The sequence below is a fragment of the Canis lupus genome, chromosome 1 (genome assembly GCF_003254725.2).
Source record: "Canis lupus dingo isolate Sandy chromosome 1, ASM325472v2, whole genome shotgun sequence".
Classification (NCBI taxonomy): domain Eukaryota; kingdom Metazoa; phylum Chordata; class Mammalia; order Carnivora; family Canidae; genus Canis; species Canis lupus.
This window is the reverse complement of record NC_064243.1, coordinates 110,579,593-110,593,067: the sequence shown is the minus strand read 5'-3', so window position 1 is coordinate 110,593,067 and position 13,475 is coordinate 110,579,593. Positions and strand designations below refer to the sequence as shown.

Here is a 13,475-nt window from a genome sequence, read left to right as displayed (position 1 = left end):
TGTGTTCTGTGGGATGTGAAGGGGGTGGGGGTGGGGACACGATGGGAGACCAATCGGGCGTCTGGAGCTGTAGGAAATCGGCAGGCTAGAAGCCAAGGTGGGTTACAGGCAAAAAGCAAAAGGGCCAAAGATATTTTTTTTAAATTAAGTGAGGGGATAATGAATTAAAAATTCATAAACCAAAAACAATGATGGATAATGGAAGGAAAGGGGGAGGAGTCCAGGGCACGGTGGTTAATGACAAGGAACGACAGTCGAATGGGCAATGGACGGAAATAAACGGAACAGAGACCGAAATGGCAGTAATTCAGGCTGCAGGACTCCGGTTTAAAGGATAAATGGCAAGTAAGGTGAGACCAAAAGCAAAATTGCGAATAATAGGAGCTCGGGGCATTGTGGGTAATGGAACTGAATGAATGAGCCAAAGGCAGAGGGATAATAGAGGAATAGGGCCGGCAGGCATGATGGGTAGTGGACCCAAGAACGCGACGGCTAATTAAAGAAGCGCTAGAAGGATGATGGAAGCAAACAGGCAGAAACCGGCTAAAGGTAGTGCAGGAAATGAAGCCGAAATGAATGGGGCAGAGGCATGCTGGGTAATGGGACGGCAATGAATGGGCCAAAGATAGAAGCCGCAGTGACGCAAGGGGGGGCGGGGAACAGAAGGCATGATGGGTAACAAAAGGGGTGGGTCTACGGCAACTGTCGCGTTAAACACCTAAGGGGCATTGTGGGTAAGAAGCAGCCTGACTGGGTTCACATAACCGGTTAGGATTCTCCCGAGGCACTGTGGGAAGGGCCAGCACTTCCGGTTTTCGGTCGCCGGCTCTGGACTCCGGCGCTGCCCCGCTGCCGCGGTGCCTGGTGGGACTAGAGGCCTGACCTTGCTGCCTAGCCGCCTCTGCCGCGCAACGCACCTTTACCCGTGTCCCTCGACCCTGGCACGTTAGCCAATGAACGTACCAGACCGATTACGTCACCAGGATCGGCCTCCTGTACCCACGAGAGCCAATCAGGATGCTTCGAGGGCCAAAGCCGGCCAGTTACAGTGGCAATTTCGCCGCGGGGCGGAGTCGAAAGAAGGGCGCCCTCTGGAAAGGGGCGGAGGCGGCGAGTCAGTGGGCGTTTCAAAGTACGCAGCGCAGACCAATGGCAGCCGAACACCGGAACCCGCGGCGTTGCGAGCCAATAGATGCGGTCTCCGCGGGCCAATGGGAGAGGCGGGGGTGTGTGCCTTGACCTGCCTGTGAGTGGGAGCCAATAGAAAAGGACGTCCCAAAGAGGTGGGTGGGACTCCCAGCCCTGACTCCAATTGCACGGCCAGGCCTTGAAGCTGGTGGGCGGATCCCAGGGCATGCTGAACCAATGGGCTAGGTGGGGCGGGGCGACGGTGCTGGCGGCGGCGGCAGCGGGTTCGGTTGCGCGTGGCGCACGGGGTGGGAGCGGAGCCCAGGCCGGGTGCAGGCGCCGCCGCCAGTGAGAACCGGGGCCCGGAGCAGAGCGGGGTTTGGCTGGGACTGGACCCCGAGCGCACGGGCCCTGACCTTCGCCCTCTGACCTTTCCCCTTGCAGGCGACCATGGGGAACGTCTTGGCCGCTAGCTCGCCGCCCGCAGGGCCGCCGCCGCCGCCTGCGCCCGCCCTCGTGGGACTGCCGCCGCCTCCGCCCTCTCCTCCCGGCTTCACGCTGCCGCCGCTCGGGGGCGGTCTGGGCGCTGGGGCCGGTGCGGGTCGAGGTTCGGAACGGACCCCCGGTGCTGCCGCCGGCAGCGCCGCAGGGACCGCGGACGATGGGGCCTGCGGCTGCCTGCCCAACCCGGGCACGTTCGAGGAGTGCCACCGGAAGTGCAAGGGTGAGGGGCGACGGACCCGGCGGGGGTGTGAGGGCCCGGATCTCGGGGGGAGGGGGGGCGCTCCGAGGACCTTGGGAATTGGCACCGACCATTGGAAACATTTAACAGAGCGTTAGGAGTTGACGTTAGGATCGAATGGTGGAACATTGGACTTGGGGCATAGAACGATGGGATCGAATGGTGGAACCTCGGGACGAAATGCCAGAGCGGTGGAGAAAAGGCTTAGGGAGCTCAAGGAGCCCCGGGGTTCCGTCAGGCCAGCCTTCTTACGTGATCGGGAAGGAAACTGAGGCCCAAGGTCACAGTGTCAACAAGGGTCCAGTGGGGGTGGAACCCAAGTCTTCTGGAACTGGGCTTGGACGAGTTAGGATAGCAAAAGTGGCGCTGACTGACTGGCATTCAGTGTACGTTAGTTAATTCATTAAATCCCTGCAATGTCTCCACGTGGTGAGCTTACAGATGACATCTTACAGGTGACAAGCTTGACAGAGACTTAAAGTGACTTGCCTTGGGTCACATGGGTAGTAAACAGTGGCACTGGGATTTGGGTGCAGGCAAAGAAAGGCCTGGTCCTGGCCCCTGATTTGGTTAGACTGGCTCTTTATTGGTTGGGGTACTTTTGTGATGCTGTGCTTGTGGGTGGGAGAGCTGGGATGGTAGGGAAGGAAGGGATGAGAGTCGGTGTGTTTGCGTAGGGGTGTGTGTATGTGTGTGGAGGGTGACAGCGAGTCTCTTCTTCAGAGCTATTTCCCATTCAGATGGAAGGTGTCAAGCTCACAGTCAACAAAGGGTTGAGTAACCATTTCCAGGTGAGCCTTCCTGGTGCCCTTACTCCCCTGAGGTCATCCCAACCATCCCCCTGCACCTACACATGCAACCCCCTCGCTCCCCCCTAAAGGGCTAGGCTCCTTGGCACCTGAAAAGACTCAGAGACACAGTGCCAGGCTGACTGCTCATTGGGTCCCAGTGGAAGTGTTTAGGGACCCAGAACCCGGGGACGCCCCACCACCCTTAACATCCAGGCAGGAGTGAAGGACCGGGTACGTAGTCGCATCTCCAGCTTGTCTTTTCTCTGGGCGTCTAAGTAGTCAGGCCGAACCTCCCAGTCCCCATCCCCTGCCCTAACCCAGAGCCGCTCGTCTTTTCCTCCATGGTGGGGAAGCCAGACTGGCAAGTATCCCATCCCAGGCTGGAAGGGAGCTTTGCTGGGGGTAGGTTCGGCTGGGTTTATTGGGGAGGGGGTGGCCTACGGGCTTATCCCTGCGGCCTTCCATGTTCTCCCAGGTGAACCACACAGTAGCCCTCAGCACAGTTGGGGAGTCCAACTACCACTTCGGGGTCACGTATGTGGGAACAAAGCAGCTGAGTCCTACAGAGGTGAGGTTCCTTTTGTCTTTTCATTGTATCTTTTTTCTAACCAGCATGTAGCCAAGTATCCTGCAAAGAAGGCTCTGTCAGTAGGAGGCCTGAGCTGCCCAGGGAGCTCAGAGGGTCTTGGCAGGTGGGGGGACTGCCTCTCCAAGGTGCTTTGGAATATGGTCCCTCCTTCATCCCATTTGGCCCTGCCCTCGGCCAGCCCTGTGCTGGCTTGGGGTCACCAGATTGTGAGGACCCAGAGTAGGCAGGGCTGAACTGGAGATCATACAGGGCCTTGAATGCCAAACAAGGCATTTGAACTTGCTCTAGGGGGCAGTGGAGAGCCACGGAAATATTTGGACTGGGAAAGACATGGTCAGGTTTAGGCTTTAGGGCTGTCCCTCAGGCAGCCATGCAGAGGCAGAGTTGAAGGAATGGGGGTGAAACTAGAGGCCTGGTAGGAGGCTGGGCAAGATGCAGGTGGAGGTGAGGGCCTGAATTAGGTCTCTACTTCTATCAGCTGTTGCCATTCAGTAAATTCATTTATTCAGCATATCTTCATTGTACTGCATTCGGTGCCCAGCCCTGTGCTGGATGGTGCTGGGGACAGAGCAGTGACTGAAATGGCCACAGAATTCACAGTCTAGTAGAAAAAGAGAACAGACCTGTCCCCAGAGAGTGACAGTCCGAGGTAGGCAGGACTGAAATGCCAGGGGTGGGGGATGGGTGCAGCCCAGAGGGACACCTAACAGCCTAGGTGGTCAGGGAGGACGTCCTGGAGGAGGGGACCTCAATCTGAGGTTTTCTGACGCTAGGGTTCTCACATAGGCTCACCATGCATGTATTTCCATAATGCTAGACCTCTGACCTCTGACCTTGCCCTCTGCACCACAGGCATTCCCCGTGCTGGTGGGTGACATGGACAACAGTGGCAGCCTCAATGCTCAGGTCATTCACCAGCTGGGCCCTGGCCTCCGGTCCAAGATGGCCATCCAGGTGAGTGGAAGCCAAGTCAGCTGTTCCCCGAACCTCCCTGAGCACTCGACTACCCTCTACACTGTCTCTTCACCCTACAGACCCAGCAGTCGAAGTTTGTGAACTGGCAGGTGGATGGGGAGTACCGGGGTTCTGACTTCACAGCAGCCGTCACCCTGGGGAACCCAGATGTCCTGGTGGGTTCAGGTAAGAGGCACAGGGCTTGGAGGGCAGTCAAATCTCAGTCCCAGCTTTCCCGGCAAATCCATTCCTTCCTCTGGATCTCCTTTTCCACTGTCTAGAAATAGTCAGGGGCCAGGAGTGATTTTTGAAACATCTGGCAATGTAGCATCAGGCACAAGCAAGTAGGTTCAAACCCCCAGCTCTGCCACTGGCTACACTGCAACTGTAGGCAAGTTCCTTCACCCCCCGTGGGCCTCTTTTCTCCTCTGTTATCATTGGGCTACCTCACAGGGCGGTTGAAGAGGTTATTTAAGTTCTTTCGTGTGAAACACTTCAAGTGGCGTGGGGCACATAACGGGTCCCAGAGAGATGTGGGCTGCTCTTATTACTTGGTGGGGCTCTGGGGTGGTTTTGAGGCAGAGATCCCAGCGTGGGTGGGTCCATGTGCAATTCGGGAGGCAGCGATGGTTGGGTGGGGGCAGGTAGTCTGAATCTGAGACAGAAGCTGACAAGGAAAGTTCCTGTCTGGGTGGGTGTGGGCAACAACCGCATAACTCGTGCGTGTCTAGTCTGTTCTTGGTTCCCTTTTTTTTTTGTCTACTGGGTATTGTCTTCAATTTCTCTACTTGACCGTTCATCAGGAGTGTCTTGGGTGTGTATTGCCTACATTCCAGGCCCTGAAGATAAGGTGTGGCAAGCAAAGGAGGATTAGGTTTGTCCTCTGGGATCTTCCATTCCAGAGGACTTAGACACAAGGAAAGCGTCACAAAAAGAAAAAAAATGTCAGGTGATGGGGAGGGGGTTGGAAAGATTAGCACCTTTGGAAGGGTGGGTGGGGTCCTTGGAGAAAGCCTTTTTACCTAGGTGCTCTTTGATTAAAGATTAAGGACTTGAGGGAAGGTGCCATGCAGATCTGTGGGGAAAGAGCTCTTGGGCCCTTGGCAACAGCAAGTGCAAAGGCCCTGAGGCAGGAGGATGCTTTACTGCCACACCAGAAGGTGGAGGGGGGGCTATAATGGGTGGGGAGAGAGAGCTAGAAGTCAGAAGGTCAAGGAAGGGGCCAAGTCAGCTGAGGCTTTGTAGTAAAACTTTAGCCTTCACTCTGAATGAGTCAGGGGCCACACCAAAGGTTTGTAAGCACAACAGGGACAGGAGCTGATGTAGCTTCTAATGGGACCCGCCATGCTGCCCCATGGAGAGCAGCCTATGAGGGGCTCTCCCCTAGGGGCAGTGGAGAGGTGAGGAATGGTCAGGCCTGATGTACTTTGAAAGTGGAGCCCACGGGGTTGGCCTTGGGTGTGGGAGGTGAGCGAGAAGAGTCGGGATGACTCCATAGGTTTGGGCTTGAATTACCGGAAGGATGGGAGTGTGGGTTCCAACATTTGTATCTGTCGCTCTGCCATTTGCTTGGTCTTGGAGAGTCATTGGCTCTTAGACATCGAGTGGCTTTGTGAAGGCAGGAAGCCAGAATCCTGGGGAGAGCCCTCGTTTCTGCCTGCTGGGGGGCCAGAGAGCCTCCTCAGAGGAGGTGGTGCCCGAGCTCCCCAAGGAAGGGCAGGGGCCACCCCAGAAGGGAGGCCGGGAGCAGTGGGAAGGGGTGAGGAGAGAGGGGAGGGCCATCCCGCCAAGTCCAGGGGATAGAGGGACCTCGGAAGAAGAAACGTGTCCCCTGCTGACCTCTTGACATCATCACCTGGCTCTGTTCATGTGCTCCCTCCAGCTGGGCCACAGGAGCTTTGCTGAGACTTTTTGGAGCTGCCACATTCTTTCTACCCTATGACCCTTTCACATGCTATCTCCATTGCTTAAAGTTCTCTCTGGGCTTTTTTTTTTTTTTTTTTTTTAAGACTTATTTATTTATTCATGAGAGACCCAGAGAGAGAAAGAGAGGCAGAGACACAGGCAGAGGGAGAAGCAGGCTCCATGCAGGGAGCCCGACGTGGGACTCGATCCCGGGACCCCTGGATCATGCCCTGGGCCAAAGGCAGACACTCAACCACTGAGCCACCCAGGTGCCCTGGGATCTCCTTGTTCTGATCAGCCGCCTTGCCCACTAGGGTGGCAGCCCTCTCAGGGCAGGAACCTGCTCATCTCCCTTGCCACTGTGTGCCTGGAACCATGCCAGGAACAGAGTAAACACTCAGAAAATACTGAACAGGGAGCAAGTGGCAGTAGCGGCATGCCCCGTGTGGTACTGCCACTATCCTGAGAGCTGGAAAGGGGAAGCGCTTCCCAAGGACACATAGCGGGTCAACGTCCAGAACCCAGGTGCTCCTCTATGGTGCCAGGCACACCCCCTGTGCGCTCTCACTGGCATCGTCCTGTGCTTCCTGGCGCTAGCTTCTGGGTCCCTCTGCCCTGGAGCCCAAGGCCGTGGGACACCCTTCGTCTCTTAGTTCTTTTCGTCCCATCTAGCAACAGTTGTGACGTCATCTGTCACAAGGGCACCAAAACGGTGATCACCTCTGGGTGAATGATTTAGGGAGGAAGAGGCCAGGTGCAGTTGGGCTTCCGTCTGTGTTGGGGCTGCGTGTTGTCCTGCAGCAGGCAGGGGGATGTCACTGTTCCTCTGACCCCTTGTTTCACAGGTGAGGAAAATAGAGGCCCAGGGGTGAGAGCAGGGGCCTGGGGGCTCACTGCCAGGAAACCGAGAAGCTGGGATTTGAATTGTGGTCTAACGCGAGGGTCTGTATTCCTTCTCCATGCCCTCTCTGTGGCTTCGGCTTCTTCCCTGGAGCCCAGGAAAGCCTCGCATATGCCCGGCCCTCAGCAGGGCAGTGCCAGGATGCAGCAGTGACAGCACCATCCTATTACGGGGCTCCCAGCCCAGTGCAGGGGGGGCACCTTTGCTTTTATTTATTTGTTTTCCTTAAATTTTATTTATTTGCGAGCAAGAATGAGAGAGCATAAGCCGGGGCAGGGACAAAGGGCGAGGGAGAAGCAGACTCCCCACGGAGCAGGGAGCCCAACATGGGATTGGATCCCCCAACCCTGGCATCATGACGTGAGCTGAAGGCAGGTGCTTAACCAACTGAGCCACCCAAGCGCCCCAGGATATTTGCTTTTAAACAAATGATCATGGGGTGACTTCTATAACGTGAAAAATCCTACCCGGGAAAAGTTCAGACTGCCAGGAGAGCTTATAACTACCGCTGCCCTACTACATACACACACACCATTTCGCCTAGAGCGACAGGGACAGCTTCTCAAAAACTGGTGTCTGGTCAAAGGAGGGTGAGGAGGGCACTCCTAAGGCCCGTGGGGCACAGCACATGAACAGCAGAAGGTTGTCCCATCTGGCTGGGGCCGAGGACTCCTGGTGTGGGGCCCAGACAAGCAGGGAAAAGGCCAGGGGGAGTGAGTGGGCCCAAACCTTCCTGCTGCCCCATCTTTGTCTCCTGCTACCTGCCCAGCAGGTTTGGGAGGTGGACCTGGAGGTACAACTTAACCAGGTTGCCTGGCTCTGCCAGTTGCCCAAGGCCACCTCTCTGCTCACAGACCCCACTCACTTTCTTTTCTTCCCGCTTCCCGGCTGCTCTAGACGCCGCAGGATGGCCCCCACTTGGGCACCCCTGGTCCTGACAGAGGTCCTGCCTCAAGGAGCCCCTGTTCCTTTGGGGAACTAGGTCTGGACACAAGGTGGGAAGGACAGACTGGGTTCTAGGTACAAGGAGGAGTCAGGATCTTCGAGCAGGAAGGATGGGGCGAACAAGCCAGGTTCCATGGGGAACAAGAAAGACAAGTGGCAGAGAGCATGTTCTGATCCTAGTCCTCAGACTCCCAGTGGCTTTTATATCCACCCCCCCCCCCCCCCCACCAACTGCAGGGGCGGGGAAGGTAAAAGCAGGGAGCCTGGGGCAGGGTGAGGGCCTCGATCCCATGGTGACCCTGGCTCCAGTCACAGGGCGTGCTAGAGAAAAGTACCCCAATCCAGGAAACACTTTAGGGGCGAATGTGTAGTTGGGGAGACTAAGCAGGGGAGGATGTGCATGGGGAAGAGCATGCTCCACGTATTCATGCTGCCTGCAGGGACGGTGGTGGCTGTGTCTTGGGAAGAGGGAGGGGCTCAGTTTTGAAGCTGGGGCCCAGCCATGCAGGACCCTGCTGCTGAGTCTCCTGGGCACTAGAGCTATGTCAAGTTCTGAGCAAGAGAATAAGGTTAGGTGTGTGCATGAATTAGATCCCTCTGTGCTGCAGGTATAATTAGTTGGAGAGGGCAAGGCAGGCCAGGAGATGGGAGGCAAGTTCAGGGGTCCCCCAGCCCTGAGGCCACATAGGTGCCAGAGCTGAGAGACCAGAGACTCTGAGTTGAAGTGCCAGCCTCTCTGACCACCTTTAGTTTTCCCTCTGGGGCCACAGTTTCCTCCTCATTGCATGAGGGCAAACCCAGCCAGGGGTGCACTGGCAGTGGGGGCTGACCCCAAGTCTCCTGCCCTAGTGGGGAAGGGATGCACACTGTGGCCCACATGAGCCCAAAGGGCCCCACTCAGCCTACCCCTGACCACACCCTCCACAGAAGACCCTGCACCAGAGCCAAGGCCGTGAGCCTCCCCAGCCCCGCTGGCGGCCCTCACCAGCTGTGCTCACAAATGGGACAGGTCCCTGACCCTGTGTGCTCATCCCTGTTCTGTCCTGTCCCTGTCCTACCTTCCTGGCTCTCCCCATGTCCCTCTGTCCCTGCCTTCCCCCTACCCCCAATCCTCTTCCTCGCTGGGTCGTGACCTCCCAGCCCAACTGCATCTGCTTAGTCTCCCCTGGGAGTCTTCCATCCCTCTCCCCCCCCTTTCTGATTCTGTTTCCGTTTCTCCATGTAGATGTCCTATTTTCTCCTTCACCATCACTCTGTCTCCCGACTCTTCTCCCCGCGCCCCACCCTGTTCCGTGTCTGCTCGCCTAGGCTCCAAAGACAGGCATGAATGCGTCAGCCCTTGGGCTCCAGAAATCCAACCCAGCAGTGGACAGTTGCTTGTTAGCCACTCCCAGGGGGCTCAGGGCTGTCCCCACTGCCAAGAGGCAGGGGGGAGCCAGATGGCGACCTCAGCATGACCAGTCCAGCACTGGACACTGCACTGTGCCTCATTTACTCCTTGAGACTTTAGTACAACTTCAAGAGGTAGTCCTGTTCCCAGAGAAGTGACACCAGTGGCCTGCTATTACTCCCCCGGCAAGTGGCAGGGCTAGGATTTGAACCCAGGCTGTCTGGCCCCCAGAGGCGTGCTCCTACCAGCCCTACCCTCCTGCCTCTCCCAGCAGCAAAGGGGTTCAGAACCCCTGAGAGGCAGAAGAAGCCCAGATTTCTGCCCCTGACATGTCTTGTGACTGCAGATCAGTGAATCACTCCCCTAGCCTCCGTGGACTCTAAACAGTGGCAAATGAATGCCTGCCTCACGGCCCGAGAGGCTGACCTCACTCCTCTGAACTGTTAAGCAAGGAGCCAGTGCTGGAGGCCTCAGGGGCAGGCCTTGAGCCTCCAGCAGGGGCAAACCTGGAAGGCTGCCTGGAGCAGGAGTCTGGCCTGACAGAAACCAACCACCAAGCCAAGGTGACCCCTTCCCTGACACCCCCCACCCCCTGTCTCACCCACAGGAATCCTCGTGGCCCACTACCTCCAGAGCATCACGCCGTGTCTGGCCCTGGGTGGAGAGCTTGTCTACCACCGACGGCCCGGGGAGGAAGGCACCGTCATGTCTCTAGCTGGGAAATACACATGTGAGCCCGGGGCCTGAGGGCAGGGTACGGGGCTGGGCCCAGGGTTCCAGGTCTGGGGGAGGAGAGGGACCTGGCTTCCACACGCACCTAACGCCACCCTGCTCTCTTACAGTGAACAACTGGTTGGCGACGGTGACATTGGGCCAGGCAGGCATGCACGCGACGTACTACCACAAAGCCAGTGAGCAGGTGCGCTGGGCCGGGGAGCGGCTGTGAGGGCACGCTCTGCAGGCGTGGGTGGCGGGGGGCCGGTGTGCCCGGGGGCTCCGGCCGGGAAGCTGACTCGTGCATGTTGCCCTGGCCCCTTCAGCTGCAGGTAGGCGTGGAGTTCGAAGCCAGCACGAGGATGCAGGACACCAGCGTCTCCTTCGGGTACCAGCTGGACCTGCCCAAGGCCAACCTCCTCTTCAAAGGTACGGGCCTCAGTTTCCCTACTTGTAGACACGTCGGCCAAAGGAGTTGGTGGGGGGTGGCTTGCGCGCACTTCTGTGGGCCCCCAAGTTCCCTGGAGACGCTCGTTAAGAAGCCAGATGCCCGGCCCTGGGTCTGGAGGCACCCACCACGCCTGCTCCCCACCCCCTCTTGCTCCTCCTTTCTGATAAGTGGGAGGCAACTTGGAGCGCATCTGGGCCACCCTGCTCATCGGACAGGAGGGGCCAGGCTCTGCCTGGTGAGTGCCGTCACAGCCCAATCCAGAGCCTCTTTCTGGGCCAACTCGGGTCCTTATGTTAAGTCTGGAGTCTTTCTTCTCGGACCTCAGTGGTTCTCAGGTTGGCGTCCAGGCTTCAGGCAGGGCTTCTCCAGGCGGCGATGAGGCCTAGGACTTGTTTGCCTCTGAAGCCGACCTCCTGTGCCTGCCTCTTGACCCCTCTCTCTGCACTCAGCCTGGTGTCGGAGGCTGGGTGTGGGTTCCAGCTCTGCTGTTCCTCTGCTCCCATGAGATGAGTGATGATCGGCCCTTTCTTTGGTGTGGGGACGGTCCCCCCACACTCGCACACCAGGAGGGTTCTGGTGCACAACTCCGAGGGAAGGTTTTGGTCTTCCTTCAGCAGCTACTGAGCACCTGCTCTGTGCCCAGCCTTCGTGCCGGGATGTTGGGAATAAAGTAGCTGCCGGGCTCTGTCCTCACAAGGCTCACAGCTGGGGATGTGACCCACCCATTCCCAGAGAGTGAAGACCTGGTGTGGATGGGATTGGGATGGGGGGGGCCCATGGTGTGGGAGGGGGCTTCTGGCAGGAAAGGGGTCATTAACCTGAGGCAGGGGAGGGGCGGAGAGGACAACTGAGCTGGTTGGCTCCCGGGGCCCAAAACCTGGAGGTTCAGGAAGAGGTTTCCAGGTAGAAGGAACAGTACCGTCAGAGGTCTAGAAGCCGGCAGTCTGGTTGCTGGTGTCTGAGGCGGCCTGGAGTGTGACTCCACAGGGACAGGGCGGGAAGCTGGGTCTCAACGTAGCCGTTTACCTGCAGGGTCCGTGGACAGCAACTGGATTGTGGGTGCCACTCTGGAGAAGAAGCTCCCGCCCCTGCCCCTGACGTTGGCCCTCGGGGCTTTCCTGAATCACCGGAAGAATAAGTTCCAATGTGGCTTTGGCCTCACCATCGGCTGAGCCCCTCCTGGCCCCCGCCTTCCACCCTTCCTCCTCCAGATCCCACCTCCCTGTCCCCCTGCCGTGGAGGGGAGACCTGAGCCCTCCTCCCCCTCCCTTCCCTCCCTCCTTGGGGGCCAGGGGGGCAGTGGAAAGGAGGGGACCCATCACCCAAGCAGCTGAGGGGGGGGATTCTGGAACCACAGGCGCTTCAGGATTCGGAGCACTAGGGGCAGGGTTGCCCAGTGGGCCTGGAGTCCCAGCAGGGATTCCAGAATCGAGGGGCACGCCAGATTCTGAGCACCAGGGGCAGAGGTGGCCAGACAACCTCAGGGAGGTGTTGGGGCATCCCCGTCTCCCCCCAAAGGGCCCTGGGCCTGGCCCTGAGGGGTCCGCAAGAAGAGGAGCTTCCCCGTCCCCGGTCAGTCAGCCCGCGCCCTCCTTCCCACCCAGCCCTCAGTATAAATCATGTTTATAAGTTATGGAAGAACCGGGACATTTTACAGAAAAAAAAAAAAACCAACAAAAAATACACGTGGAAAAAAAAAGGAACCAGGAGGCGTCTGATTTGCTATTTGTAGCCCCTCCTGCCAGCCCGTCCAGACCGACCTCTCGGTGGCCAGGAGGGGGCGCTGCGGGGCGGAGCCCGGAAGGCTTCCTAACCGCCAGGGAGTCGGCCTGGCCAGAGATCACACATCCTCCCCGTGACTTGTGACTTCTGCTGGGACATCACAGGCCTTCCCTCACCGGCAGGGCCGGGTCTGTGGTCGCTCACCCCAGCCTGGCCCCGCCCCAGTGGCTGCTGCCTGAAGCAGTGGACTGATGGCTGGGGGTGGGGGGGCGCTGATGTGCGGGGGACCTCTTCGTGACTGGAGGGTTGGAGCTTTCAGAAGCTTCTGAAGGATTCCAGCACCTGGAAAGACTTCAGAATCCATTAGCTACTCCTCAGGGGGCAAAGGGCTTCTGGGCCTGGGGTGGGGGGACGCTGGAGTCTGACTCCAGGCTGGCTCCAGATGCCTCCTTGGCACGGAGACGGGGAGGACATAGAGGTGTGGCTTGTGCCCACCTCAGGTTCCAGTAAACTCACACTCCTGACCTCTCCAGACCGGAACTGAAACCACACACATAATGGGCTTTGGAGAGGGAGGCCATTGAGCAGAGATGACCCCTCATCACCCAGGGAAGCCACCCCTGCTCATTTCCTGCCGGCGCCCTTTGAGGCCAAAGCAAACAGGCCCAGGCCTGGCTGCTGTCCTGGGACCAGTCTTTGGGCCTCCATGGACCCCACGGCACCCAGTGTTCACGCACCCTTGAGGCAGCAGGCATGAAGCTCGGCCCTACTTTGCCGTGTGGCCTCACCCACCTCAACCTGGGCTTCTCTGGGGAACAGCCAGGACTCCAAGCGGGCTGCTAGCAAGGTGACGGTCTCGACGTGGCCAATCAGAGCAGCTGGCCCCGTCTGCCCCAGGAACAGTTCTCGGGATTTCGTGCACTCAGCAGCTTGCATCACCGAACGGTGGTGTAAGTGGGACCATTTTCCTGGTTTTGTGGAGCAAGGAGTAGGGTGGTGAGAGAAGCTCGATCGCTTGCCCAAGGTCATGCAGCTGGCAGGAACCCGGTTTCGGCCCAGAGTCCGCAGTCCTAACCCGGCAGCCGGAGGGCTCCATAGCCCCGCGGAGGGCATCCTGCGGGGGCGCGCCGGGACCTACAATGTTCCTCCTAGGGAGGAGGGCTGGATCTGCATTTTGGAAATGCGAAGCGGGACTCAGAGAGGTGCTCGCCTGTGCCCGAGGTCACAGCCAAAGGGGAAGCTA

At 58.4% G+C, this 13,475-nt stretch overlaps 1 protein-coding gene across 2 annotated transcripts; it reads left to right on the top strand.

The window, feature by feature from the left end:
* Window positions 1–1,369: 1,369 nt before the first annotated feature.
* On the top strand, window positions 1,370–12,213 carry TOMM40 (translocase of outer mitochondrial membrane 40). Of its 2 annotated transcripts, XM_025424710.3 has the most exons (10): window positions 1,370–1,476; window positions 1,573–1,852; window positions 2,594–2,661; window positions 3,137–3,229; window positions 4,103–4,204; window positions 4,285–4,390; window positions 9,953–10,075; window positions 10,188–10,264; window positions 10,386–10,488; window positions 11,543–12,213. In XM_025424710.3, the coding sequence occupies exons 2-10, from the start codon at window positions 1,579–1,581 to the stop codon at window positions 11,680–11,682; spliced, it is 1,086 nt and encodes a 361-aa protein (XP_025280495.1). In that variant the 5' UTR covers window positions 1,370–1,476; window positions 1,573–1,578; the 3' UTR covers window positions 11,683–12,213. The 2 variants fall into 2 exon arrangements, with proteins under 2 accessions (XP_025280495.1, XP_048965359.1); XM_049109402.1 differs by having other exon boundaries at window positions 1,397–1,852.
* Window positions 12,214–13,475: the final 1,262 nt, after the last annotated feature.

Bases quoted from the DNA above. Each gene is read 5' to 3' on its own strand.
- TOMM40 (XM_025424710.3), top strand. From the start codon at position 1,579: ATGGGGAACGTCTTGGCCGCTAGCTCGCCGCCCGCAGGGCCGCCGCCG. The intron at 4,205-4,284 runs GTGAGTGGAAGC...TTCACCCTACAG, and splicing joins GGTCCAAGATGGCCATCCAG to ACCCAGCAGTCGAAGTTTGT. The intron at 4,391-9,952 runs GTAAGAGGCACA...TCTCACCCACAG, and splicing joins AGATGTCCTGGTGGGTTCAG to GAATCCTCGTGGCCCACTAC.